Consider the following 27,403-nt stretch of genomic DNA (forward strand, 5'->3'; position numbering starts at 1 on the left):
GAACTTTCTACAGTGAAAAGAAAAAAAAAAGAAACGCTTCATTAAAATCATTAAAGTTAGCTGAGACTCAAATCTAGCCGCTGGCATACTAAAAATGCATGTTACCACTGCACTATTCAAATACACACACTCTTGTAATTAGAAACTTGTTTAAATTAGGTTTATCAAATGGGATGATGAGAAATGTAATATTTTTATGTAAACCATATGTAATATTTTTTTCTTAAATCTAACTGACCACACACTCCAATTTTTCAGGCTCAACAATGTTCAGTGTGCTTTGCTACTTGTTGCAAAATGGTTTTGATAGAGGTTCACAGATCCGTGGGCCAAACACAAGCAGATCATAGGTTTAAGTACAAGAACCAGCACAGTTTGGTTGGTAAAACAATGTATGTGTATACAGTACATGTCCAGGCAGAATTACTACATCTACTAGCAAGCTGTGTTTATTCAAATGAAACATGACTGCCCCCTACTAGTCCTGTATTTAATGTGCCCACAGCATGCGCGTGATACCGCATGAAATCGTAGGATTCTGTTTCCTTCGACGCGCATTTTTAATGGTCACATCTGTAACATGTTTCTAGCATATTTCTAGCATATTTACCACTTGCTGTCATAGTTTAATATGTTGATAGGAGTGCATCACAGTGTAAAACATGTCACTTCCTGTTGCCAGCAGGTGGTGCTATGACTATAATTGAATATTGGCATGTAGATGTCTTCAGGCCAGGTTTATATAAAACCTGTGATGTTTTGGGACAATTAGGCATTGCATGCTTGAGTTATAACAACTTCCTGTTTAATAGCAGTAATAGTATGGTTTAGCACTTAGCTAAGTGTTGCTAGCATGTTTTAACATGTCTATCATGTTGCTAGCATGTTTAGAATTTGATTTGTGAATATGATTTCTATCCGATGAAATCTGTAGGCGGAGTTTCTTAAAGTTCGAGGCCTGGAAATGGCAAAATCTAAGCAGGAATTTAAGAGAAAAATCAAAAAAGTTGACTTCCTGTTCCTCAGCATGGTCTGAAGATGATGTTTGTCAAATTTGGTGAAGATCCAATGAAACATCTAGGACGTGTTTTTCAGTAGGTTTTTCAGGAAATTCAAAATGGTGGAAAAATACTGCAATCGAATCTTAAACATAAACGTGAGTTGTAAACGTAACCATAAACTAAACATAAAATGTAATATTGTCTTTTCATTTTAAATGGACAGCAATATATTTAATCATGTCTGATAATTTGACAGATGTGTTTTCAAAATTAAGACATAAAAATGAAGATAACATTTAATCATCTTTGAGCATTTCACAAATTTATTTGCAAAGTAATTTTATAAAACTTAGGCGATATTGTTAGAGTACTATACGCTATGTATTGTAGAGTTCTATGCATTTAATCACATTTTATGCATATATTTTTTAAATTACATCTCGAATTATTCAGCCATTCAAATTGATGTAAAAAGATGAGACTGAAAAAGATTTATCATCATGTGCCTCCATCTTGTGGCCAACATTAGCATTACAGCCTACATGTCCACTTGACATAAATGGTTGATAATATAGAATTTGCTGTTAGCCCCCCCAACATCAGAAATTCATGAAGTTGTGGTATTTTTTCTCAGACTGCCGTGTTGACCGTGTGTACCAAGTTTCATGAAGTTTGGACATTGCTTTCACAAGATATTAGCAAAGTAATTACAATTTGCCACACCTACAGTATATGCGACAACCACAACTTTATGGCTCTATATATCCACAAGCATTCTTTTGCAGTTTTTGTCTGGAGTATCTCAATATGGTGCATACCTAATTTTGTGTGAATCAGACAAATGGCCTAGGATGAGTTAAAAAAAGTAGTTTTTTTTTCAGAAAATTAAAATTGCACATACATTTTATATATTAAAATAAAACTGAGATATACATTTTGTAGTGCATGATCCAAGGATTCATATGAAGCTAGAATTGTATGCTATCATGCATAGATGCAGAGTTATTAGCAAAAATTCATATAGTTATAGTAGTTTTTCAGTTTTAGCGCCTCCCATTGGCTGAATTTGACACAACTTGTTGAATGTCCTCTGAATATCCTGTTGTCTATGTCTATGTCTATCAAGTTTTATTAAGTTTGGACATTTTGTTCAGCAGATATAGCTCAATTTGTAAAAATGGGCATTGCCTGACCAATTAATGGAAAAGAAATTATAGAGAACCCTGTCCAGGGTGTACCCCGCCCCATGCTGCCTGGGATTGGCTCCAGGTTCCCCCACGACCCTGAAGAAGGAGTAAGCGGTAGAAGATGGATGGATGGATGAAAATTATAGAGATATATGTTTTGTAGGGTTTTGTAGCGCTACCTAGTGTTCAACGGATGTGTCAATGCATCTGAGTAGTGGGTGGAAGTTCTGAGCATCCTACCAAGTTTGGTGTCTTACGATCTCTGATGCCCAGACACATTTAGGGGAGAAAAAGAATAATAATAAATATAATTATAGGGCCAAGCATGACAGAGGCAAAATAAGGAGCTAAGCAAGCAAGATTTTAGCATGGTCATTTGGCCGTGGTCATATATATATATATATATATATATATATATATATATATATATATATATATATATATATATATATATATACATACTGTCGCGACGGACCGACAGCCGGCGCACATAATCAGAAAGTCGCTCCTTCCCCAACTGCCTCACCGGCACGAAGCGGATAGCCTCGTGCCAAACACACCGTCAGCCGGAAGGACCGTCACGGTGGGGCGGGACCGTTGACGCTACACCGGCCGGCGATTGGGGAGTCCGTCGGGGAAATTCCACCACTCAGGCAACGACGGGGGAGGATAAAAGGACGCGCTTCCAGCCGCGCGAGGAGAACGGTGAAGAGACAGATTCCGTGCGTGCTCTTCAGCGGCATATAGGCACGCCAACATTGAGCACGACGGTATCCTCTCCCAAATCTCTAATTCCTTTCTATCGCCTTCTCTCCCCGAAGGTGCGAGCGCGGACGAGACCGCCGGGTGGTGAGATCGCGTTCAACGGTGGATGACGGCACGGGAGACCCACGCGCACGTCTCGGGAACCCCGACACGCCCTCGAGAAGGTCACAACGCCAGCCACACCCCCACGAAACCCCTCGCACTCACACGCCCTCACCTCCTCACGACAGACAACTCACACACGGACAAATAAAGCACCCATTTTGACTACAACCTGTCTCTTGTGGGTCTGTGCTCCGCCTTCCCCCGGGCTAATTCCCCTACTATATATACCAAGTACCGCAGGTGTGTAATTAGTGTTCTTTACCTTATTATTATTCTTCCGCTCTTGAGATCTATGCCAGCCCATAAAACCATACATAGGAAAGTTATTAAATTTGGCACACAGATAGGGGACAGACTAACGTGTTACCTGAGCAAATTTGGAGTAGTTATCTCAAGCCCTCTAGTGCCACCAATTTTTATTATGTTGATGTTAATAAATTTTGAACCATAAGGGCTAGACCAGATAGGAAAAATGTACTTTTTCAAACTCATCCATGATGGTTCATCAGATCTTCACCAAATTTGAAAGAGATCATTTTGATACCATGCTGCCAAAAAGATATCAAAAAAAGATATTTGATAGACCACTTATTTTCGAATAAGGCATAAACGAATTGGATGGCAAGCACATCAAAATGGATGTGGTCCTATATCTCCGTAAAGCTTTGGCACGTTTAGACCAAACTTAGTGGATGTCAGACATCATGACTTGATGGTACCTGCACCAGATAGTGCCACCTAGTGTTCACAAGATAGGGGGGAAAAAAGAAAATTGTATCAGATTATCTTCAGACAATGCTGGCAAAAAGTTATCAAAAGCTTCTTTTATAAACCAAACAGTTCTCAAATAACGCAAGAATAAATTCAATGGCAATCACACCAAAATGGATGGATGACCAAACTTATTTAAGAATTGAATTTTAAGAAATTCACTTTTCTATGATGTAAAAATTAGCTAAAAAATAAAATGTTATAAAATGAGCATCTGTGTAACACAATTTAAGTAGGGCATGGAAGTAAACAACACTTTTAAACTTTAGAAGAAAATATGACAGGTCATCTGTAGCCAGAGTTATTACTGTATATGATGTCAGAATATTTCGGGAGTCATCATTGTGCCATAAATTTGAACAGGATATATTTTTCCTTACACAATAATTTTTTAAAAATCCTAGATAGTTTTAATCAAGTATATATATATATATATATGAATATACTGCCCCGGTCATGACAAGAAACTTCAGTGGTTACTTGCTGGGGGACAGAGGGTACCCCTGTCTGCTCTATATGATGACACCCTACCTTGAACCCAAGTCTGGACCACAGGCATGATTTAACCAGGCCCACAGTAGAAGACGGTCCAAGGTGCAGATGACAGTCGGAATCCTGAAGGCCAGGCTTCAGTGCCTGTGTGGGCTCAGGGTCAGTCCAGAAAGGGCATGTGACATTGACCAGTGAACAGTCAAGTGTGGTTCATTGTTTCTTTATTTCCTGTTATTGAAAAAAGACATTTGAATTTATTGATTTACCATTCAACAATAATTGACAGAATAATAATCATCACTATGCAAATACTTTGTCCACCTTTAACCGGTGCTCCAGCCATTCAATTTCAAGCCTGGCCTTTTTATGTTCAGCTTTTTTCCCACCATTTGAAGTTGTAGAAGGTGCATCTCCATGTCACTTTTTCTAATTTGCAGATGGACCATATACAGCTCCTTTGCAGGAAGCTAGGAAAACGTAATGATAATTCAATATGATTGATAACCAGGCTTGGGGAATAATGGAATACATGTAACAGCGTTACATAATCAGGATGCAAAAAAACTGGTAACTGTAATGTGTTACGTCAAAAAACAAAGTAATCAGATTACAGGCACATTTTGTAAAAAAAAAAAAAAAAAAAGTGAATACTATTAGGATTTTATTTTTTTTCATTTAAAACAAAAGAAATTAATATTTTTGACATAACACAATAGAGACAGCTGCTTGACTATAGTTTTGGTTGTCTCTTGCCAGTCGTGGCTCACATGAGCAACCTCCTGGTGCATGTGTAAAATAAATTTTGTGCAAAGTTAATTTGGCAGAAATTAACACAAATTGCTCTCTGAAATGCTTTTGTTAGGGTGACCATACGTCCTCATTTTTCTGGACGTCTTCTTTTTCGGACCTTAAAAAAGCGTCCTCAATAATCACAGTACATCAGAACCACAGTATCATAATAAGATAAATAATAAAATGTTTCTCCTAAATTGTGAAGCCCTCCACAGCAATGATGAAGGCTCTTCCAGAGATGTTCTCAATACCTGTAGTCAAAAAAAGATGGGACATGCAAGTGAAGCAATGCTGCACATCCTTGAGGTTAAACATACATGAATTGTATTTATATTTGTATTTATATTTTTATTTTAAAGAGGAATAGAGGAAAGTGAATTGAAAGTCTGTTTTGATTGTGTCTGAGAGCAACTGCACTAAAATTATTAGGGTTTTTTTTCTATTTAAAGATGGGTTTTGGTCACAAGAGTTTTTTTTTCTTGGTTCAAGATGTGTTATCAAGTAGAATTATATCATCCCATTGGCAGATAATTTTGCCTCATTTAAGTTTTTTTTTATTCTTAATTTGTTTCTAAAAAAATATATCTTAGCAAATTTATCCAACAGTTCTTATTATGAGATGACTATATATCAAATAAAAGATAAATCAGTCTGTTTTTAGATTTCTCATGTCTAGCTTTGCTTTTTTGCTTTTTTGTTTTTTCCCCCCTCAAGAACATTTAAATATTTTCTCTTCTTAATCTATAGACCCCCCTGCCCCATTACATAATTAACTGCTAGTAAAATAGAAAGTTGCATTTGATGAATTTAATAATTGAGACACCTTAGGACCAGGAGAGAGCCATATTCTGTTGTCATTGCAGCAGGATCAATTTATTTCTTATTCCCAATCATGACAACTGTATTTCAGCATTGTTACATGGATATTTATAGAGCAGAGCCTTGTGAAAATGAGGAATTCATTATTCATGGGAATTTTCTTACCAGATGTAATGCTATGATTTAATAGCATTTAGGTTTATGCATTGATGTGGGTATTTATGCAAATCATGGAATTGTTATATTCACATATATCAAATACATATAATTAAATATAAATAGTCTATATTATCAAGTATTACCGAAGCAACTATACAATAATTTTAAATTAATCAACAGTCATAATGTGATGAATATATGGAGAAATTAATCTTAGTCTTAGGATGCAACCATCTTATATAACTGTGTTTATATCTCTCCACCACAAATGTTACCACACACCAGACACTGGGGAGTTTTCACATGCATATGTATAGAACAGGACTATTATATTGTGTTATATATTATATTGTATTGTAATATTATTTTATATTGAATTAGCACATAGACTTCAAGCCATCCAACTAAAAGGAATCAAGCGAAAGTTAAAATAATAGAATTAAGAGTTTTGTTTTAATGCAGAATTAATTCACTACAGATGCTGGCCAAGAGTATCTTTTGGGAATTTAAAGTTTAAAATTGTCAAGACAGCCAAGAGAGATTTTAAACTTTTATGTTTAATGACAAAGTATAGACATGACTATGGGGTAAAAAAAAAAAAAAAAAAAAAAAAATGTGGTTTGGGAGGAGAGAGCAGATAAAGCAAGACACGACAGGAGATAGGAATGAGGGGAGCGAGGGTCTGGGCTGTGAGAAGCATTTGATGTGCCCTGCCTCTTTTCTCTTTGTGCTGTAAAAAACAGTTCTTGGAATTGGGTGTTGTTTCTGCTTCTCAAAGCCTCACAGCTGAGCCAGAGTCATGCTATCAGGAACAAACAGATATCTGCTCATGCACACAGAGACACATGCTGCTGCAGAGATGAGCATGGGCAAGTTTTCACTTTCCTTTCAGAGGTAACCTTGGACTGGAAATAGGAGACTTTGAGTCTGGTAAGACAAAAATATTGCTATTATTAGTAATGCATTCTATTTTTAGTAACATTTGTATTTTTATTTATTTATTTATTTTTTTACAACTTTCTCTATTTCTAGTCCAAGGAACGAAAACTTGTTCCCAGTCCTTAGAGAGTGACTAGTTAATGTCTGAATAGCCAGTGTAAAGAAACATAAATGTGCATTTAAGTCCATGTCTTTTACTACTTCTTGTATTAGTATGTTGTAAGAGTTAAAAAATTTTGTCCATGCCCCAATGCTCCTAAATTTTGCCAAATAAGAACAAATTATGTCTTTTTTGCATTATTTTTTTCCTTCATGCCTGAAAGTTAGAATGCAGTGGTATTCATTGAATCTAAAGCCTTAAATTATTAATCTTGGCCGTAAGATTATTGATACACTCCATTTGGCACATATACATGGAAAGTCATAAAGTACAAAATTTTGGGAGAAGGAGTACAGGAAGAGCTTTTTAAATACAAGTGCAGGTGTGGAACATTTGTTTTTTTTTTTATTATTCTTGCTTGCATTTTACCAGACTAGAAACACTGAAAGAAACTGTTGATGTCTGCAACAGTTTACACTGTCCAGATGAGTTATGACAACTAATGGCACTCTTGGTCATGCTCTAAACCAGTCTTTATAGATTTCACATAATCCGAGAATTTTCACATTTATTAAGTTTGCACTCATTCACTGCCCTAATGGAGAAAGCCTGCTCACCTCATGTCTCTGCATACTGTTCTACCCATCTTTGATTAGAAGAAATTAGAATAATCCAGAATACTGCTGTGTAGAAACAGAATTTTTTAAGTCTTCCCTGTCTAAATTACACTCACTATGCTCCCAATTGAATAAAAAGAAACATATATTGGCATCATTTGGGGAATGTCATTTGGAGTAAGTAGGCTCATAATTGGCACACATCTTGTTACAGAAAGATTTGTAGACAGTCTGGACTTTTTCATGCCTCAGTGTGTAAAAGTTAAGTATTTACATTGTTATTTGACCCATGTATGCACTAACATGCATACATGGGTCAAAGTTGGGTTTCCCTACATTTCACTGTATCCACACCTTTAAGGGGTTAACATAATATGCTCAGAGCTCATAATCACTTTGAATCTAAATCTTTTCATTGGTCACAAAGAGAAACAAAAAGTATGAGACCACATAAGAGATATAGACCATATAACAGAAAATATGAGACCATCTTTATTTTTATAAATCTAGAACAGTTGCTACTTTTGCACTACTTTATAAGCTGTTGACATGTGGTTACCTTTCAATCTCTGGTTGATGTTGATGTTACTCTGTGTATTCTAGGCATTCTAATGGGTCAGTTAACTTAATGAATGGATGAATAATATATCCTTTATTAAATGAAACCAAAGAAAACATCACTGTAATCAATTCATGTTTTCATACATTTATTCTCCACAAAAAGGTTGTTTTTTCACATGGAGGACATCAGAGCAGACAGTATCTAAATCACACATATTGCTTGTGTCATGGACCACATTTCTTATGGATAAAATTATGAACAACACTTTCTTAAAGTGAACCACATTTGCTTGTATTTCTTCATTTGTAAGTTGCTTTGGATAAAAAAACTCTTCTAAATGAATAAATGTAGATGTAACCAGAAGTGTAGTAGATGAGTGCTTGGTCGTCTTTCAAACCACGGGCACATTTTCTTTACAGAAGAATGCTTGTATCTTGCTTGTATCTTTCTCATTTGTAAGTCGCTTTGGATAAAGGCGTCTGCTAAGTGAATAAATGTAAATGAATGCATCAAATTAACAAAAAAAAAAAGCATTATTTTATTAATTTGCAAATTTAAGTATGATAAAATAGTCTACATACCACCTACACCTTACAGTTTCATGATCTCGATTTAGAATGTCCCAGCTACATTAAATTGTATGCACAGTTAACTGTCAGAGCATATGATATAAAATGAGATAAAAAAAATAATAGAATGTGCTGGATCAAGTGATATTTTAGAATCTGGCAAACAATGAGGGTGGAAGCCATATTATGAAAGTAAACCAAATTTGCAGTGATTCATGCTATAATTACAACCACGACTATTCATGCAGCAATATATTGGCAATATACTAGACTCCTATTACAACCCCAATTCCGACAAAGTTGGGACAGTATGAAAAATGCTAATAAAAGCAAAGAGGAGTGATACAGTAAAATGTATCAGTAAATGTACTTTGACTTGTATTTAAACAACAAAAAAAATGTATAAAGACAGAGTATTTGGTGTTTTACCTGGGCAAGTGCATAGTTTTTTGATGCATGATGCATGCAACACGTTCCAAAAAAAGCTGGGATTGGGGCAATTTAGGACTAATAGTGATATGACAAGTTGCAATAAGAAGGTGAAGGTGAAACAGGTGCGATAATTGTTTAATCATAACATATACTGTAAGGAGCCTCCAAAAAAGGCCTAGTGCAAGAATGGGTCAAGGCTTGCCAATCTGCCAACAGATGAGTCAGCAAATAATCCAACACTTTGTGAACAACATTCCCCAAACTCAAATTGGTAGGATTTTGGGAATTTCACCTACTACAGTGCACAATATAATTAAAATTTTCAAGGAATCTGGTCAAATCTTGGAGCTTGGTGAAAACCACTTCTGAATGCATGTGATCTCCGATCCCTCAGACGTCACTGTCTTAAAAGTCATCAGGAGTATGTAATGGATATCCTGACATGGGCTCGGGAATACTTTAGTAAACCTTTGTCAGTCAACACCATTCTCTGCTGCATCCACAGATACAAGTTAAGGCTTTACTATGCAAAGCAGAAGCCGTATACCAACACTGTCCAGATCACATTTTTTACCCATTCTGATGATTGTAGTGACGGAGAATTATTTCATGTACAACAAGGATTTCTATACACAGAAGGAGGGTACGGCAATGGGAGCGTCATTTGCTCCTGACTATGCATGTTGTTTTATGTCATTTTTGGAATAGGAACACATCTTCAACAACAATCCTTTTCCTTCTTACCTTACCTCTTTCTATAAATGATACATAGATGACATTTCTTTGATTTGGATTGGACAGGACAGTGATTTGGATGACTTTTAAGCTACTTAAATGACCTTGTCCCAATGATTAAGTTTAACATGGAAATAAGCTCTGACAAGATCAACTTTTTGGATACTTACGTTTGTGTTAATGTCAATCGTAACAGCATTCTTCATGCCAAAATTTTGCATCATATTCCTCTAAAGAAAGGTCTCCCCTATAGCCAATTGCTCAAGATCAAAAGAATATGTACAAATAATGATGATTTTGAGTAGGAAATTGGCCAGATGTACATTAAATTCCTTCATAGAGGATATCCTGAACAGTGGCTGAGGAAAGCAATTGAAAAAGTAAGGTCTACACCTGTTGGGTCACAACCTAAGACATCCAAAAGATCTTATATGTGTTGCACCACTTATACTGTGCATATTAAGTCATATTTTTGAAGGTTAAGGTGGCATATCTGCCATGTATTTCCCCCTGTGTGTGCACACAACCTCATAGTCGACTTCTCTTTCTCGCTGAATGATCTCAAGGGGCCCTTGCCATTTGGCAAGTAATTTTGAGCACCTATCTTTGTGTGCAAAATTTATGAATCATGTTCTTCAGTGTTTGATTAAAGTGCTCCACTAATCCATCCATTTGTGAATGAAACACTGGTGTGGATTGCTTTAATCTGCAATAATTTGTATGTGTATTTGAAATAAACGATGCGCTATGCTTAGTCAGGTTCTTTTTTGGGATCAACTTGGGAAAATACTCAGGAGAAACAGTGCCTCTGCTATGTTTTCCATAGAGATCATCTTCAGGATAACATGTTGAATAGTCCACCAGAACTAATATGAAGTGATATCCTTGTACTGACTGGTCTAATGTCCCAAAGAGATCCATGCCATTTCTGTTAAAGGGGATCTTGTTAAGAGGGAGAGGGCACAATGGCACAGATGGCCAGAGGATTCACCAGCTGACCACTGAGGAACATCATCATGAGTGCCTGGCCAGTAAAAAACAAGTCAACTGCAACTTTTCGATACCAACAACTTAGATTCTCCAGTTTGACTGGCTCACTTGGTATAACCAAAAAAAAGAAAAAAAAGAAAAAAAAAAAAGAGTAGAGAGAATAACCTCTTCAGTATCAGCCAGTAATCACTTTATCCTGAGCATTATTTCACTGGAATCTATTAGGAGACAAGGCTTTTATGCTGCTATGTGACACTTCTTACCACTAATGTTGCTGTTAAACTTTTTTAAGTTTTCTACACAAATTTAATGATAGTGTAAAGTCTATAGTTAAAGATATTTGTTGTACTTTTTCCCCCCATAAAATCCTGAGTATTTCATGTCCTGCAAATATATTATTATGTCTATTTATATCTTGCACATGTCCAACACTGTCAAGTAGTTGCACATTAAGTAGTCTTGTGTAACATGCTACTGTATTGTGTGTTGAACCACTGTCCAGAAGAAAAGGCATTTAATTCCATTTTGTTTTAAGAAGCAAGGACAATAAAACCCACTTCATTTGACTGAACGGGGTTTTGGTGGAACATGTCTTAAAAACACTGGTGCCTGCCAGAAATACACCCTGTGTGAGACACCAGTCTATTGCAGATATACAGATACTAAATATCATAAATATTAGTCTAGTGAATAAAACCCCCAAAAAACAGAGGAGGGCCAAACCAGATTTAAATTTAATGATGGAATGATCTCAGTGAAATACTAGAAACTTAAAAATATCCTAATGTCAAGTACCTATCATGGACCCACCTATTGCCTCTGTACCAGATTCTGTCCATTTCAGAAACGAACCATGAAAGTGTTGACCTGTTTGTGGACACGTTCTCAAAAGAAAGCTGTGTGTGAAAGCACATATGAATGAGATGGATGTGTTCTCTCCTCCCTCCTAACAACTCTCTTAATGTCTTTTAAAACATAACAGCTTCAGCTTTTTAAATTTACTGTTAGATTTAGTGCTTGTTTGTGATTGTGTAATGTTTAGTGAAGCTTCTGAAGCATCAGGATTGAATTTTGGATATACCTGCTGTGTAACATACTTTTTTAAGTATTAAGTATTTAAGTTTTTAAGTAAATGCTGTAAATCTTAAGTTATATGGGTGATGCCTATCAGGGATGTGAAATGTTTGTGTAATTATACTTTGTTACTAAGTATGTAATCATACAGTGTATCATATCTTTCAATATGTAGCTCTGGATTCATTACATCTGCATATCTAACGATACAGTACATTCAAGTGACTCCATAATAAAGTAGGCAAAAGTAGGCTTCCCCAAACTGTTGCTACAAAGTTTGAAACACAAAATTGTCAAGAATGTCTTTGTATGTTGTAGCAATGAGAATTCACCTTTACTGGAACTAAGGGCAGAAAACTTCTTCCATCAGGACAATGCCCCTGTGCACAAAGCTAGGTTCATAAAGAAATGGTTTGCCAAAGTTGGTATTGAAGAACTTAAGTGGGCTGCACAAAGCCCTGACCTCAACCTCACTGAACACTTTTTGGATGAATTGAAACACTGACTGTATGCCAGGCCTTCATCCCACATCAGTGCCTGACCTCACTAATGCTCTTGTAGCTGAATGGGCAAATTCCCATTCAGGCATGCTCCAAAAACACAGACATGCTCCAAAATCGAGTGTAAATCCTTCCCAGAAAAGTAGAGGTTATTATAACAGCAAAGGGGGACTAAATTTATAATAGGATGCTCAATAAGCACATATGGGTATGATTGGACAGATGCCCATGTAATTTAGCAGAGATGGAAACTCGAGTCTGCAAGTTAAGTTGCAAAAAAAAAAAAAAAAGATTTGCGACTTGACTTGGACTCATGAACAACTGACTTGAGTCATTTTGGTTTGGCATTCCTGATTACATTCTCTCTTTGCTACCCCAAATGGCAGCATCAAACACCACATTCCTCATTCATTCATACCATATCAGTATGTCCTGCATTCCGCAACTTGAGATGATGTCCTGCATTTTGATTGAAAATGAAAAGTTTTAACAGACTAAGTGTGGAAGCAGGGATGCTCCAGTGCAATGGAGCGCCATTTGTGAATGGAGGGTGGAGCCAGAGAAGGTGAGTGGTAAGGATTATACACCTGCGGGGAATTACAGTAGGCCTACTGAATGTTCTGTGTTGCAGTGAACCGAGGCGAGAATAAAAACGGGAGAGACAGGTGCCTCGAAAGACAGAGAGAGACGCGTGTGCATGCGCATGTGTCTATAAAATAAAACCGCTGAAAAGCGAAAGTAAAAGATAAAGAATACAGTGCCTTTTGAGTTGTCATCCAATGGCTGTGAAAAAAGTATTGAAGCCATATAAATCCTTTTTGTCCCACTTAATTTTGTTATGCTGTAATGTTTCTCTTTGTTGTATTGTTTGATACAAAAGACATAAATATAAATAAATATAAATGGGCTGAGTGTACATGTTTCTTATGGTAAGCCTTTTGGTGTCAGAAATTTGTCCCTCATTGTCTCACACAAACTTACTACATGCCCCACATTTGGTCCATTTCCATCTGGTCACCCTACTCCTAAGGGCACTTTGAAGGGAGAGTAATCAAGCTAGTCATGCTGTAAAATTGCTTCAAACTGAATTTCCAATAAAAATGACTTAAAATTGAGTTCAGAGTGACCATTATTTTTAAGCACCACACCTTTTAGCCCTCCAAAGCTCACACATTGGATGGTAAAGTGAAAGAACTATTGCTAAAAATAGAACAAAGACTTGAGATTTGACTTGGACTTGGACTTCAGGGACTTTTAGCAATATAGTGTACTTCATAAAAAAAAAAAAAAAAAATTTGGTCATCTCACAGGTTTTGACATATGCCTTACATAATTTCTCCAGTATATCTTAGGCTCCATCAAAACTTATGAATATGTTATGAAGGCTCAGAATAGGTAACCTTCAGCTTCAGCTGTTAGAACCTTCAGCTGTTAGAAACTCTTTCTATGATTCTGTAAAAAAAAAAAAAAAAAAAAAAAAAAAAAACATGAAAAAATAAAGAATCCGAGAATGAAAGAAGGTTATGTAGAACAATTTTAGCAAGTTAAAGAACCTCTAAAAGAACCAATTAACAAAAAATCATGACACTGAAGGATTCTCTAAGGTCTAAATTATAAACATCTAGGTAACACCATATCTTGTCATCACCATCAAATCAGTCTTATGCAAAATTCACAAGAATTATAAAAAGTGAAAGCAGTTTTGATGGAATTAGTACAAAGGAAGGATTTTTTTTATATAGTAAAATGACAGTCTTCTCTAGTAATGAACAAATGAACATTGTCCAAATGTGCATTGTGTTACACACAGTTACAGTTATTTACTGTAATTGTATTCAGTTTTTACGGTTAGAATTTCATGAAGTATCGACAATTAGAAACTTCAGTGGTAAAAAGAATAAAATGCAAAAGTTGTATGTAAACAAAGTGTGATGAAAATGATTTGTCCTGAGTATTTGTACAGTATATGTGTGTGTCTGCATTGCAGGTGTTCATGGGATGTCTGTGAAGCTTCAATTTGGTTGTCCAGCAGAAGGTGGCATGATGCAGAGGAGTTGCTCCTTCACTGGAGTCAACACACTGACTGGCAGACATAGGTAAGTTTTGTGTGTTTATACACTCTAAAAGGTTCCTAGCAGGCTGTGTGTGTATTGAAATGATTGAGTGTGTATGTGTGTGATTGAAGACAGGGGATGTTTTAGGAAACACTTGCACTATTCCAAATGATTCCACATAGAACAAAAATAAACTCACCGTCATATCACATAACATCTGAGAAGGTACTTTTAGAACAGAAGATCTTGAGAAGATACTAAAGTTAAGTTAATTCATTAGAGCTAGACTCTGAGAATTCACTGTAACAGTAATGGCTATAAAGTACATTCCTACTGTCAGAATTAGGAGTTACAAATGTAATAGATTGATATTGTATCATGTGTGCAAACGTTACAGACGTGCAAATGGAAAGAACCAGGTGTTGGCAGAAGCATCTGAAGAGCAATTATAAGTTGAGCTCTTTAATGGGAAAATGGTACATGGTCTGCACTTATATAGAGTCTTTTAACCTACAAAGTTCTACAAAGCTGAATGTTTCTCAATCACCCATTCACACACACTCACATACCAATGGCAGAAGAGATACCATGCAAGGTGCTAGCCTGCCATAGGGAGAAACTTGGGGTTCAGTGGCTTGCCCAAAGACACTTCAGCATTGAACCGCCAACCTGTGATTAGTGAATAACCTGCTCTACCACCTGAGCTGCAGCCACCCCATAAGGACACAAACTTCTTCTGAAGCAGGTTTTTTTTTATTCATCTCATGTCTGTATCTTTTGCCAGATGGAATGGTTAGAAATATGAAGTATGCTGGGTGGGAGGGGTCATTTAAAAAGGTTTTTTTTTTTTTTTTTTTTTTTTTAGATTTTATGTACAAAGATTGCACTAATGGGAGATCATGTCCAATTATTTTTAAGGCTATGTGCACAATCTGTTCAAGTTTCCTCTTGGTGTGATAGTATTGCCATGAAATAGTGACTGCAACATGGTCGTTATAAATGTTAACCAGAAGTCACGTTCAAGCCACTTCTAAGCTGCTGCTCTGCACTGTTAAAATCCTGATTTTATAACCACAACATCATCTGACAAAATCACCATACACAAAACTTAAAGACAACAGGTGTGCTGTGATTTCAGCTATATTTACGCGTAAAATGATCACTCAGAGAGAAAGTTAGAAGTGAATGAATGTGCTGCTCCTCTCTGCCACTCACTGAACAGAGTAGGCGCAGAGAGAGATGTACTTACAGCGGGACAGCAGGACCTTGTGCTCGCGGAGCAGTACTGGTGACGCTCTTCTACAGAACATAGCTAAGGTTTGTCCAAAAAATCACTAGATTTGTCACTAGGTGATTTTTTGAGGGAAAAAAAAAGTCACTAAAAGGGGTCTGAAAAGTGGACCAGAGCTGTCTCTGTCAAAATGAGTGAGTGAATAGCGGGAGGAAGTAGAGGGGCTGCAGCAAGGGGTCATATTTTGAGTGAAAGGATCTATCAAAAAGAAACACTTTAAAGTTTAAAGTGATTTTTATGATAGATAGATATTTATGGACTTTTTATAATTCAAGCACTTTTTAAGCACCACTAGATAAAAAGGGCCATTTTCAAGGTTTTCCAGTACATACATTTCAAAAAGACAAATTCAAGCACTTCAACCACCTTATATGAACCTTGCAGGATGCTTTGTATGATTGTTGGGTGTAAAAAGAGGCAACTATCTTTTCCCTTTTTAAATCTTCATATATACTGTGGTGCTTGAAACTTTGTGAACGCTTTAGAATTTTCTATATTTCTGCATAAATATGATCTAAAACATCATCATATTTTCACCAGAAGTCCTAGAAAATAGAAAACGAGAACCAAATTAAACAAATGAAAAAAAAAAATCATTGGTCATTTATTTATTGAGGAAAATGATCCAATATTACATATCTGTGAGTGGCAAAATTATGTGAACCTTTCAGTATCTGGTGTGACCCCTTTGTGCAGCAATAACTGCAACAAAATGTTTCCAGTAACTATTGTTGATCCTGCACATCGGCTTGGAGGAATTTAGCCCATTCCTCAGTATAGACCAGCATCAACTCTAGGATGTGGGTGGGTTTCCTCAATGAACTGCTTGCTTCAGGCCTTTCCACAACATTTCTATTGGATTAAGGTCAGGACTACATCTGTTTTTGTTTCCTCTGTTTCCTGCTTATTGGTGTCTGCTCCAGAGTTATCTACTTTTGACATAGTGTTCATTTGAATCTTCAAATAGAAGAAACGAAACAGTACAAAGACTGAAATCCTCATCACTGGAACAAAGGTTGCTCTAATTAAGGTTAATGACCTCTGTCTGACCATTGATGGCACTGGCATATTTCCATCTGACACTGATGAAACCTTGGCATTATCATGGATTCATCACTGAACTTAGTTCCCATACCTCATCTGTAACCAAAACTGCCTTCTTTCACTTCTGTAATATTGCTTGCCTCCATTCTTCCCCTAGCTTTTTTGCTGCTGAAACCCTGGTGCATGCTTTCATTACCTCATGTTTAGATTACTGAAATTCTCTGTACATTAGTCTTTCATCACATTCTCTAAATAAGCTACAGTACATGCAAAACGCAGTAGCCCGGTTACTGACTCACACTAAATAATCTGCCCACATAACCCCAGTTCTGTACCATTTGCACTGACTTCCCGCATTCAGTTTAAACTCCTAATTTCAACATATAAAGCACTGCATGGTCTTGCTCCTGTCTATCTTTCTGAACTTCTCCATCCATATCTCCCGTGTCGCTCTCTCCATTCCTCTGATATTGGTCTTCTCTCCATTCCTCGCACCTCCATGTCTTCTATGGGTGACCGTTCTTTAAGTGCTACTGCTCCCAAGCTCTGGAACGCCTTGCCCCAATACCTTAGTGGAACTCTTTCATTGTTTAAATCTAAACTTAAGACACACCTATTCACACTACATTACCACACTGCAAGCTTTCAGTAGTTCCATGTTTTACTCTTTTGTTATATGTATATGTATGTATGTGTATGCATGTGTATATTTATATATGTATGTTATGTATGCACAGTACTGTGCAAATGTCTTGCACATGCAGAGAAATGCTGTAGAGAAAATATGCCTTCAAAAATAATTAAATTAAATGTTTCTCCATAATAAAAAAATATACTATAAAGAGCAGTAAACAGTAATAAATTAACCAAAGGCAATATTTGATGTGACGATCCTTTGATTTAAAAAAGTAGTCTCAGATGGAATTAGTACAGATTTATAAGGAATGAGCTACAAGTTTTACTGAGCATCTTTCAGAACCAGCCACGCTTCTTCTGGAGACTATAACTGTCACACTTGCTTCTTAATTTTGCAGCAAATTCCAGCAGCTATCATTATTAGTTGTTTTTTTTTGTCTCTTAACACTTAATATGCTGTTCTCCTTACTAATATCAAATGTTTTTCTGTAACATTTAATTTTGTGCTGGAAAACTAATGTTTGAAATCTAAAATGTTTTTGTACTGATTCAATAATGTAGAACTAAGAAAAAAAAGTCTATAACAAAGTTTGTACAAATAAAATAATAGCATGCCTAAGACTTTTGCACAGTACTGGATGTTTGTATGTGCACTGTATGTGTATATACATGTACTCACATGTAGGTGTATATGTGTATGTGTGTACATACTGCGCTATATAAAATAATTACTTATTATTTTATTGTATTACCCTTGGTTTCTTTGTGACCTTTCCTTTGTGTCTTGCTTGTGGAATGATCTTGTTTGGTCAACCACTCCTGGGGAGGGTAACAATGGTCTTGAATTTCCTCAATTTGTCTGTCTGACTGTGGACTGATGGAGTCCAAACTCTTTAGAGATGGTTTTGTTTTGTTTTTTTCCAGCCTGATTAACATCAACAACTCTGTTTATATATTTAAATATAAAATCTGTCTTTAAACACTGTATAAGACATTAAACTAAATATATGAACAGAGTACATACAGACAGTAGAGGGCACATAAATATTCTATAGTGTTTTACTACAGAGATTTTTCATGTCTATGATTTGTGTTACAATTAACAGTACCTAGTGAGGCTTTCTGACAGGGCATTCAAATCCAGACATTTTGTTGTAGAGGTCAGAGAAAAGTGAGTTACATTTTACTGCACATGGGCACATATTAAACTCTTCTCTTCTCTTCTCTTCTCTTCTCTTCTCTTCTCTTCTCTTCTCTTCTCTTCTCTTCCCAAGGCTATCTTCTGCTCGTACTTCTCTGCGCACCAAAGGCCTTGCAGGAAAATCTACAAGAATCCCCACTTCTATTCAGGTGGTTGGCAGTATTTGGGGACCGCAGCCTGAGCAGGTGGACAGAGTTTTTCAAGCTTTACAGAAAGGACTCAAGTATGCATTAATTATTTAATTGTTATACACAGCTGGTGTGCTGACATTCTATTTAGAAACCTAATTAAGAACCCAGTGAAACGCAAAGGGAATGCATTTAAATCATTATTATGGGTTCTATTTAGAGGTTTAGTAGCTGAAAGTAATAGCTGTAGGAAATTATATCAGCTTTCTGCTCATAGGGAGTATCTTGAAGGCCAAAAGACAGAGCTTGAATACCTCTCATCTCAGCAGAGAAACACTATAAGAAATACAAGACTGGTAAGAATGACTCTTTTGCAGTTCCCCATTGTTTTCTTTTGTGATATCAGTACAGTATTTCAGTATGGAATACACAAAAATGTGAACAGTACCTGTTTGACTAAAAATGCAATTTGACTGTAATTGGCCATGTTGTGTCTAATGATTATGGCATGCCACCAAGACTGTACAGACAAATCTAGTTCTACGCCAGCATTAGCAAAATGATGCAAAATGTAAATGATTTAAAGCATATTCCATTTTATCTTTTAGGCTTTTTTCTATGACTTAGAGAAGGTGAGTTTTTCTTTGGGTCTGCTACATGAACACATTTATTTCCCCCCCCTTCTTTTTTTTTTTTTTTTTTTTTTTTTACCATATCTTTTGTCTCAGTTTGAAGTTGTCAATATTGTCAAATCCAATGAATATATGTCTTTTCCCCCAACAACAGGAAATAAGAGCCTTGGAAAGATACATACGGAGACTGGAGTTCCAAATTAGTAAGGTAAGGCCAGATTATTATGCGAGAGGATCCAGTTTTAAAAGATAATTTGGCTCAGTTGAAATTTCAGGTGTAATATATCTTTGCATCTACACTAAAGGGAAAAAGCATCCAAGAAGTGATTTTAAAAATAAAAATGTTCATATTTAAGGCAATCAAGCTACTGTAGACGGGACAAAATATAAAAAAGTAAAGAGATATAAGTAAGAAAAGCACACCCCACTACTAAAACAAAATTATTACCTCTTAGCATATCATACCAGCAACATACTTTTCATCTATCCTCATGGATGAAACCTCAAGCTTGTTAGCTCTAAAAATTTCCAGGTCTGCAATGTGTGTGTGTTCATGTCTTATACAGGTAGAAGGGTTGTATGAGACATATTGTATCCAGTGGCGATTATGTCAAGGAGCTGTTAATATGAAGCAAGCATTTTCACTCTCTCCATCCACACGGGCATCGCAAGAGAGTCTACTGCAGCTGAACCGCAATCACAGACACAGCTTGGAGGTACATGTGCAGACACACACACACACACACACACACACACACACACACACACACACACACACACACACACAGCGCTGCTACACTGCCGTGCCCTGCTACACACAGCGGCCACACTGACCTAGATGATTATGCAGCATACATCAACGGATTCATCAGTAAGTGTGTGGACGATACTGCACTCACTAGGACAATCACTAAACATCCACTGCATTGTATGGCTCGCTTTTTTAGAACGCCATTATTTTACATCCTTAATAGGGTCCTTGTTCAGTGAACAGGAAAGGCATTTGGAATACGGCCTGACTGTGTATTTGTACAGGGCTTCGTTAACACAACATTATTCCTGACTGAAGGCGAGTGAAAGATTGTACCCACGTTGTAGTGAGTCTGGTTTTGACCTTGAGCTGTTTCTTATGCTTTCACCTAAGCAGGTTTTGCATTATCCAGTTGCTGGGAGTGATTATGAATGGTTTCTGCTGGGGACCTTGTTTCCCATTTATAACTTTAGATATTGTCTCAGGCATAGTTTAAAGTGCCTTAGACAGAGCAGGACTAAGTTTAGTATCACTATTAGCATTGTCATCACTTCAATGACATGACATTTGTCACATGACATTTGTCATGTGTTGTCTGACACATTTGAAGGCACATCTTTTTTCTCTGGTTTCTTGGCATGTCTTGGAATTTTAAAAAAAGTTTAAGGCCAAAAGGTCTTTAGCGGCATAATACTTTAATTACATTACAAACAGTGTGGAGTTGCATCTTAATGCAGGAAAAAATAAAGAATACACAGTCCCCTCTGAAAGTATTGGAAGCACAAGTTTAAACATTTGGGTTTGACAACAAAAGCTGACAAATCAGACTTTCAGCTTTCATTTCCTCATATATACATCTAGATTTGTTAAACAAAAACTTTGAACATGGCACCTTTTTTGGAACCCACCCATTTTTTCAAGTGATCAAAAATATTCGAACATGTGATGGATAGGTGTTTCTTGCGGCCAATGTATGCCCTGTTAAATTGATTGTTTAAGGAATTAATAACTCTGAGGGTGTTTTCAGACCTGTAGATCTGTGCTTTGTTCTGAAACGGGAACTTAAATTGGTACAATGTTGCATTTTCTCCTTAGCTCATTTCTCTTTCACAAGGCAACATTTCAAAGTGTACCAAAATGTGTTTATGGAAGTCATATGTGAGTAAACTGTCCTCTCATTGGACAGAGTGCACCTGTTTATGTCCCAGGGTTCCGCCCATAACAGTCATACATCGAGATTGAAAGACAGAAGCTCCAGCCTTATTGTGACTTTCTTTTTTAGCTGTATTTGTTATAATTTATCTATCTTGATTAAAGCCCATCTCCTTGAGATGCTTGTTAAACACCTTGTACAACCCCCTTCAAAAATTATGGAATCACCACACTTAGAAGATCACCCAGCTTTTTTTAGAAATAGAAAACTATTTTCAAGGCATATTGCTTTGAGTTTTCTATCCTGACATTTGCTGTCTTACTTGGTCTAACTGTATGTTTTCCTTTCATAACCGTACCATTTTGTTTATACTTGCATCAAGTTTTAGACACAGCTGACTGGCAACAATCAACATATTTTGCCACAGTTCATGTTGGATTTCTTTCTAATAGGAGTTTTATAATCCTTTCCATTGTTTCAATTGACAACGCTGTTGTGTGGGCCATGTTTTCATTCAAAAAGGTCTGTAAGCACTCTCTTTTAACTGCAGACTAATTTGTATTTTTAGACTTATGTTGGTATTTGTTTTAGAAATGCAAATTGCAAGGTGATTTTGTAATTGTTTACTCAACATTGAGTGATTCCATAATTTTTTCCTCTATTTGATCTGTAAAAAAAATATGCCATTAATTAAAACAATTTAATTTAATTTGTTTAAGGTATGTTTCACAAAGCCAGAATGTTCAGCTATTAAACCAAAAAAAAAGTTTGTGTCAAATCTGTGACATTTTAAATTTGCTACAAAGTAAAAAAAAAAAAACAGAGTGAGCATCCTCTAAGTGTGGTGAGTTCATAATTTTTTTTGCCAGGGGTTATAAACCTCTGTTTTTATGCATTTTTGAAATTTGTTCAGAAATGTGCACATCACACCAAATTTCAAAGAGGCATCTTAACTCTTCTTTGGTCCAAGTTAAACCGTGATTCATGTTGCGAGCCATTAGCAATACAAACACACTTTTTTTGTAACAAAGTTCCCATTATGCATTGATATACAGGTTGGTTGGTTGGTCTGTTGGGTTGTATTGCTTTCTCACCACAAGCAAACTGCTCCAGAATTTGTTTACAATATTGCTTTGGTGCAGATCCAATCACGATTATTCATATATGTCTAAACTAACCAAACAAGACAGAAAATGCACCAGGTTCTGAAACACTTCAAACGAGCCAGGTGTGAAAATGCCCTGAATGTCTACCCTTGTTTTGAGCCCTAGGTTTTGCCTGTGATGAATGCATTTGTTGTTAAAAAGGATAAACCAATGTAAAGACCAGAGAGCTGTCTATGGAAGAAAATCAAGCCATTTTGAAGCTGAGAAAAGAGGGAAAATCTATCAGAGCCATTGCACAAGCATTGGGCATAGCCAGTGCAACAATTTGGAATGTCCGTATAAATAAAGAAACCACTGGTGTACTGACAACCTGACATGGAACAGGTTGGCCCAGGAAAACAATAGTAGTTGATGACAGAAACAGTGTGAGCTGTGGACCACCCCCCCAAAAAAAAAAAAATACAGTTGGTGACATAACCAATAACCTTCACAGGGCTGTGGTGAAGGTATCACAATCCACCATTCGAAGAAGACTTCAAGTGCAGAAATATAGAGGCTATACCACAAGATGCAAACCACTCATAAGCAGTAAGAATCAGAAGGCCAAATTTTAAATTTGCAAAGAAATACAGAGATGAGCCACAGAAGTTCTGTAACCAAGATTAACCTCTTCCAAAGTTAGGTAAAGGCCAAAGTGTGGAGAAAGAATGGATCTGCTCATGATTCAAAACACAGCCTCATCAGGCAAGCATGGTGGAGGTAGTGTCATGGCTTGGGCTTGCATGGCTGCTTCTCGAATGGGCTCACTCATCTTTACTGATGATGAACTAATGATGGTCGCAGCAGACTGAATTCAGAAGTCTAATCTTCCACTTTACAGAGAAATGCATCCAATCTAATTGGGAGACACTTCATCATGCAGCAAGACAATGACCCAAAAAGTACTGCAAATGCAACTAAAGACATCAGGGGGAAAAGTGGAAGGTTTTAGACTGGCCAAGTCCAGATCTTCAACCAGTTGAGCATGCATTTCACCTCCTGAAGAGGAGACTGAAGGGAGAAACCCCTGAAAAGCTACAGTACAAGAAACAACTAAAAGTTGCAGTACAAAGCCTGGAAACGCAACAAAAATGCAATCTTGATGCAGTTATTGCAAGCAAAGGATATGCAACAAAATATTAACCCTCCTATTAAGTTGTAAAAAAGTTACATCCATTATGTTATGGGTCAAAATGACTTCCACAGATTAATACACACAAAAAACAGCCAAGAACAGATTAAAACAGGAAACCTTTATTATGCCTTGTCCGAGACAAGCCATACGAAGAAATATTTGCATATAATGACACTAAATGAGGAAAAGTAAAAAAATTTCAAAGAGAAAAAGAGAGACTAACCAGTATTTCAGACATCTCAAATGTGGACATAGGTCAAATTAACCCATAACAGGAGGGTTAAGGCAGGCTTAGCTGTCAGCCTGTGGTTACTTCATAGTTACCAAGATCTTTATTAGTTGTGCAAGTACTTTATAAGTTGATAGCACAGTGCCATAGCAAATTTTAATAACCAGTTTATGATTATAGGATATGTGTGCAATTGAAGGGGAGTTGGAGATTCTATTGGGAGAGCTACAAATAAAAATGAAAGGTATAATAACCAGTTTATGATTATATCTATAAGTTACTTACTTTGTCTTCATTCTTTCACTTTGTGCATCTTTCGCTTTTTCCTGGCAGGTTTGATAGGCTTTGCTCGTCTCTGCCCAGGGGATCAGTATGAGGTAAATATGAGGTTTGCATAGACCTCTTCCTGTCAGTAATGGTACTTTCTATACCTGGAAGAAATACTTGTGTAGTATCCCCACCACACTTCAGTACTGTCTGCAGGAGGGATTTACAGTTTATTATTGACACCCATTATTAAACTGACAAGTTAATCTATTAAATTTTATATGCAATAAGTTAAATTTTGAGTTTATACATATAGGGGCATTGTATAATTTTATTTACGCATTTATGTTTCCAATGCAAAAAAAAAAGCTTGAGATCTTTTATATTTGGGATCCAAGCAGCAAATGTATTGGAACCCTATAGTTTTTGTTAGGATTTTTCTTCTTTTTATTATTATTCTAATTCTCCACAAAAAGAGTATGAGGAGCAGTGACCATAAGTCATAGAAACACCAAATTTGGAGAAAAGGTACAGTATGCCCCCAACTTTTTCAGGCACATAGGCCTGATAGTGGTGGAATAGCACAACATCTTACATTATGATTCATATCTCATGAACTGTAAGTCCTGCAAAAAGAGAAAAATCTTTTTGCCACAGGTTCCTTGGGTTCTCCCAAACAAAAAGCCTCAAGAGCCATTTTACTCTGCCAACTCTGATTTATGATCATTTGCAAAGTGTACTTTTGCAAAATAGTTGTAGTTTTATTTGCTTATCTTGATACATTTTGTGTCAAACTACTCAGCAGAGTGTGATCCTCAATAATTGTCAGAAACATGTTGACATATATAAAGAATGGTCACCACATGTCAATCAATTCTACTGTGGCAGAACCAAATGCACTGAAGCAGCTGTAACTCATGCTTGAATGGATTTGCATGAAACCTTAGAGGCTTATACACAGGCTTGGGGATTAACAGAATACATGTAATGGCATTACATAATCAGGATGCAAAAAAACTGGTAACTGTAACCCGTTACAGTTACTTCAAAAAAACAAAGTAATTAGATTACAGGTACGTTTTGGATAAAATCGGAATACTATCAGGATTAAATTTTTTCCATTTAAAACCAAATAAATTAATCTTTTGACAAAACAGAATATAGACTTGATTATAGAATATACGGCTTGATTATAGTTATGGTTCTCTCTTGCCAGTTATGGCTCACATGAATCACATGAGCAACCTTCTGGTGCATGCACAAATAAATTTTGCGCAAAGTTAATTTGGTAGAAATGAACGCAAATTGGTCTCTGAAATGGTTTTGTTAGGGTGACCATATGTCCTCTTTTTAAGACCTTAAAAAAGCAAAAAAGTTTTTCTCAAATTTAAAAATTTGAGAAAAACGTCCAGGATTTGGCTTTAGTTTCATTATGATGTTATTCATTATGATGGTCTAATACTGCATCATGTGTGCACATATTTGCATTGCTTTAAGCCCTCTCTGTAAATCCCACCTTCTTGCACACAAATTGGTTGATTCTAAAAGGCTTGCACCAACTATTGGCCAAATTCCCGCCTCTCAACCATTAGCATACTTTCAGCGAACGCGAAAAAGTGAAGTGCTGTTGTGTACAGCGTCAAACAGTTTCTTGACAATAGCAGTAAATAACAGCTGTCCTGAGTTGAAACAATGCCCATAGCCATATAAGGGAATTTTTAAATTCACATTTTAATATCACATTGCTTTGTATTACATGGTCATTCAAATGTGTAAATAATGGCATTAGAAGGTACACTTGGGGAATGTAATATTTTATTTTATTCCATGGACATTCAAAAGAATGTAGTAACATATATATACAGTATTTATGTGATGCGAATAGTGCTAATACTGCATCTTTTTCAATGGATTAAAATTTGCATTCATAGTAACACTATTTTGAACGCTATTAAGACACCAGAAAAAAAATGTTGTCCTCTTTTTGAAAAACCAGCATATGGTCACCCTAACTGTTGTTATGTAATGTTACTCACATCAGGGACAGTGATCTTTTATTTATTCATTTATTTATTATTTTCTTAAAACAAATCCAAACATTGATCAAGTTTTTAAGCTCTAAAATAAGCTCTAAATAAAATAATTTTAGATCATATTGCTTTTCTCTTGACTTTGTTTGACCTTGAATTAATCCAAAAGTTTACATTACTTTCAGATTACATTAAATCAGATTACATTACTTTCATATTATGAAACTTGGATTACATTACTGAATTTTTTTTTTTATGAAGTAATTTGTAACTGTAAAGGAATACATTTTTAAAGTAATCCTCCCAACCCTGCTCATACAGGACATGATTCTCAGGTCATAAGCAAAGTTTGGGGTGTGGTCATACATAAGTGGCAGAGCTATGGTAAGCTAACTTTTATTCAGGACCTGTAAATCCAATTGAGCTGACATGTTATTGGGCTGCTATCTGTGATAATCTGTAAATTTTTTGATGATGACCTAATTAATTAAAAAACATGAATGCCATTAATCAATCTAAGCAAGCATTTGACAGTGTTGCCACTGAGCTATCATGGTCATGTCTCGAGATGTAACGAAGATAAGGACAGATGCAAGTGCAGTAGAAACAGTTTTATTAAAGAGAGAGACAAGCAGGTAAATCCAAATCGTGATCAGAACCATAATCCAAAAACATACAGAAGGTCAGGCGATCGGCAAACAGGCATAAACGGGGCAAGACAGGAAACTATGTCGTGGTCACGGAAAACATGGTCAATATACAAAACAAGAAACATAAACTATAGCGAGGGACTGGGAGCGGAGAAACCAGCATGGACTAAATGCACTAATCTAAACATGGAACATGACATGGACAAAATAACTAAGACTATGACTGTGGTTAACTATGGTAAGGAATCTAAACTAATCTAATCTAAGTTTCTTATCTAATCTAACATATAGACTCGTATCTATTCTAATCTAATATTCTGCACCGTGTGCTGGGAGGTATATATGCAAACATAATCAGCATGTTAATTGCTGATGACTGACACCAATCTAGACACACGTGAAATAACAGCCAATGACAGAACAGGGAGGAGACATAACTGAAACATAA

General features: G+C 36.3%; 1 protein-coding gene across 3 annotated transcripts in view; it reads left to right on the plus strand.

The window, feature by feature from the left end:
* Positions 1 to 6,786: 6,786 nt before the first annotated feature.
* Positions 6,787 to 27,403, plus strand: part of ripor3 (RIPOR family member 3) — a 114,429-nt gene continuing 93,812 nt past the window's right edge. For all 3 annotated transcript variants that reach the window (XM_053683590.1, XM_053683592.1, XM_053683591.1), the window contains exons 1-9: positions 6,787 to 7,021; positions 14,597 to 14,705; positions 18,909 to 19,058; positions 19,241 to 19,319; positions 19,572 to 19,595; positions 19,750 to 19,803; positions 20,162 to 20,311; positions 24,189 to 24,252; positions 24,342 to 24,385. In XM_053683590.1, the coding sequence (XP_053539565.1) occupies positions 14,608 to 14,705; positions 18,909 to 19,058; positions 19,241 to 19,319; positions 19,572 to 19,595; positions 19,750 to 19,803; positions 20,162 to 20,311; positions 24,189 to 24,252; positions 24,342 to 24,385 (663 nt within the window). In that variant the 5' untranslated portion in view covers positions 6,787 to 7,021; positions 14,597 to 14,607. The remainder of the gene's footprint in view (positions 7,022 to 14,596; positions 14,706 to 18,908; positions 19,059 to 19,240; positions 19,320 to 19,571; positions 19,596 to 19,749; positions 19,804 to 20,161; positions 20,312 to 24,188; positions 24,253 to 24,341; positions 24,386 to 27,403) is intronic.

Source organism: Ictalurus punctatus, chromosome 11 (assembly GCF_001660625.3).
Source record: "Ictalurus punctatus breed USDA103 chromosome 11, Coco_2.0, whole genome shotgun sequence".
Lineage (NCBI taxonomy): Eukaryota > Metazoa > Chordata > Actinopteri > Siluriformes > Ictaluridae > Ictalurus > Ictalurus punctatus.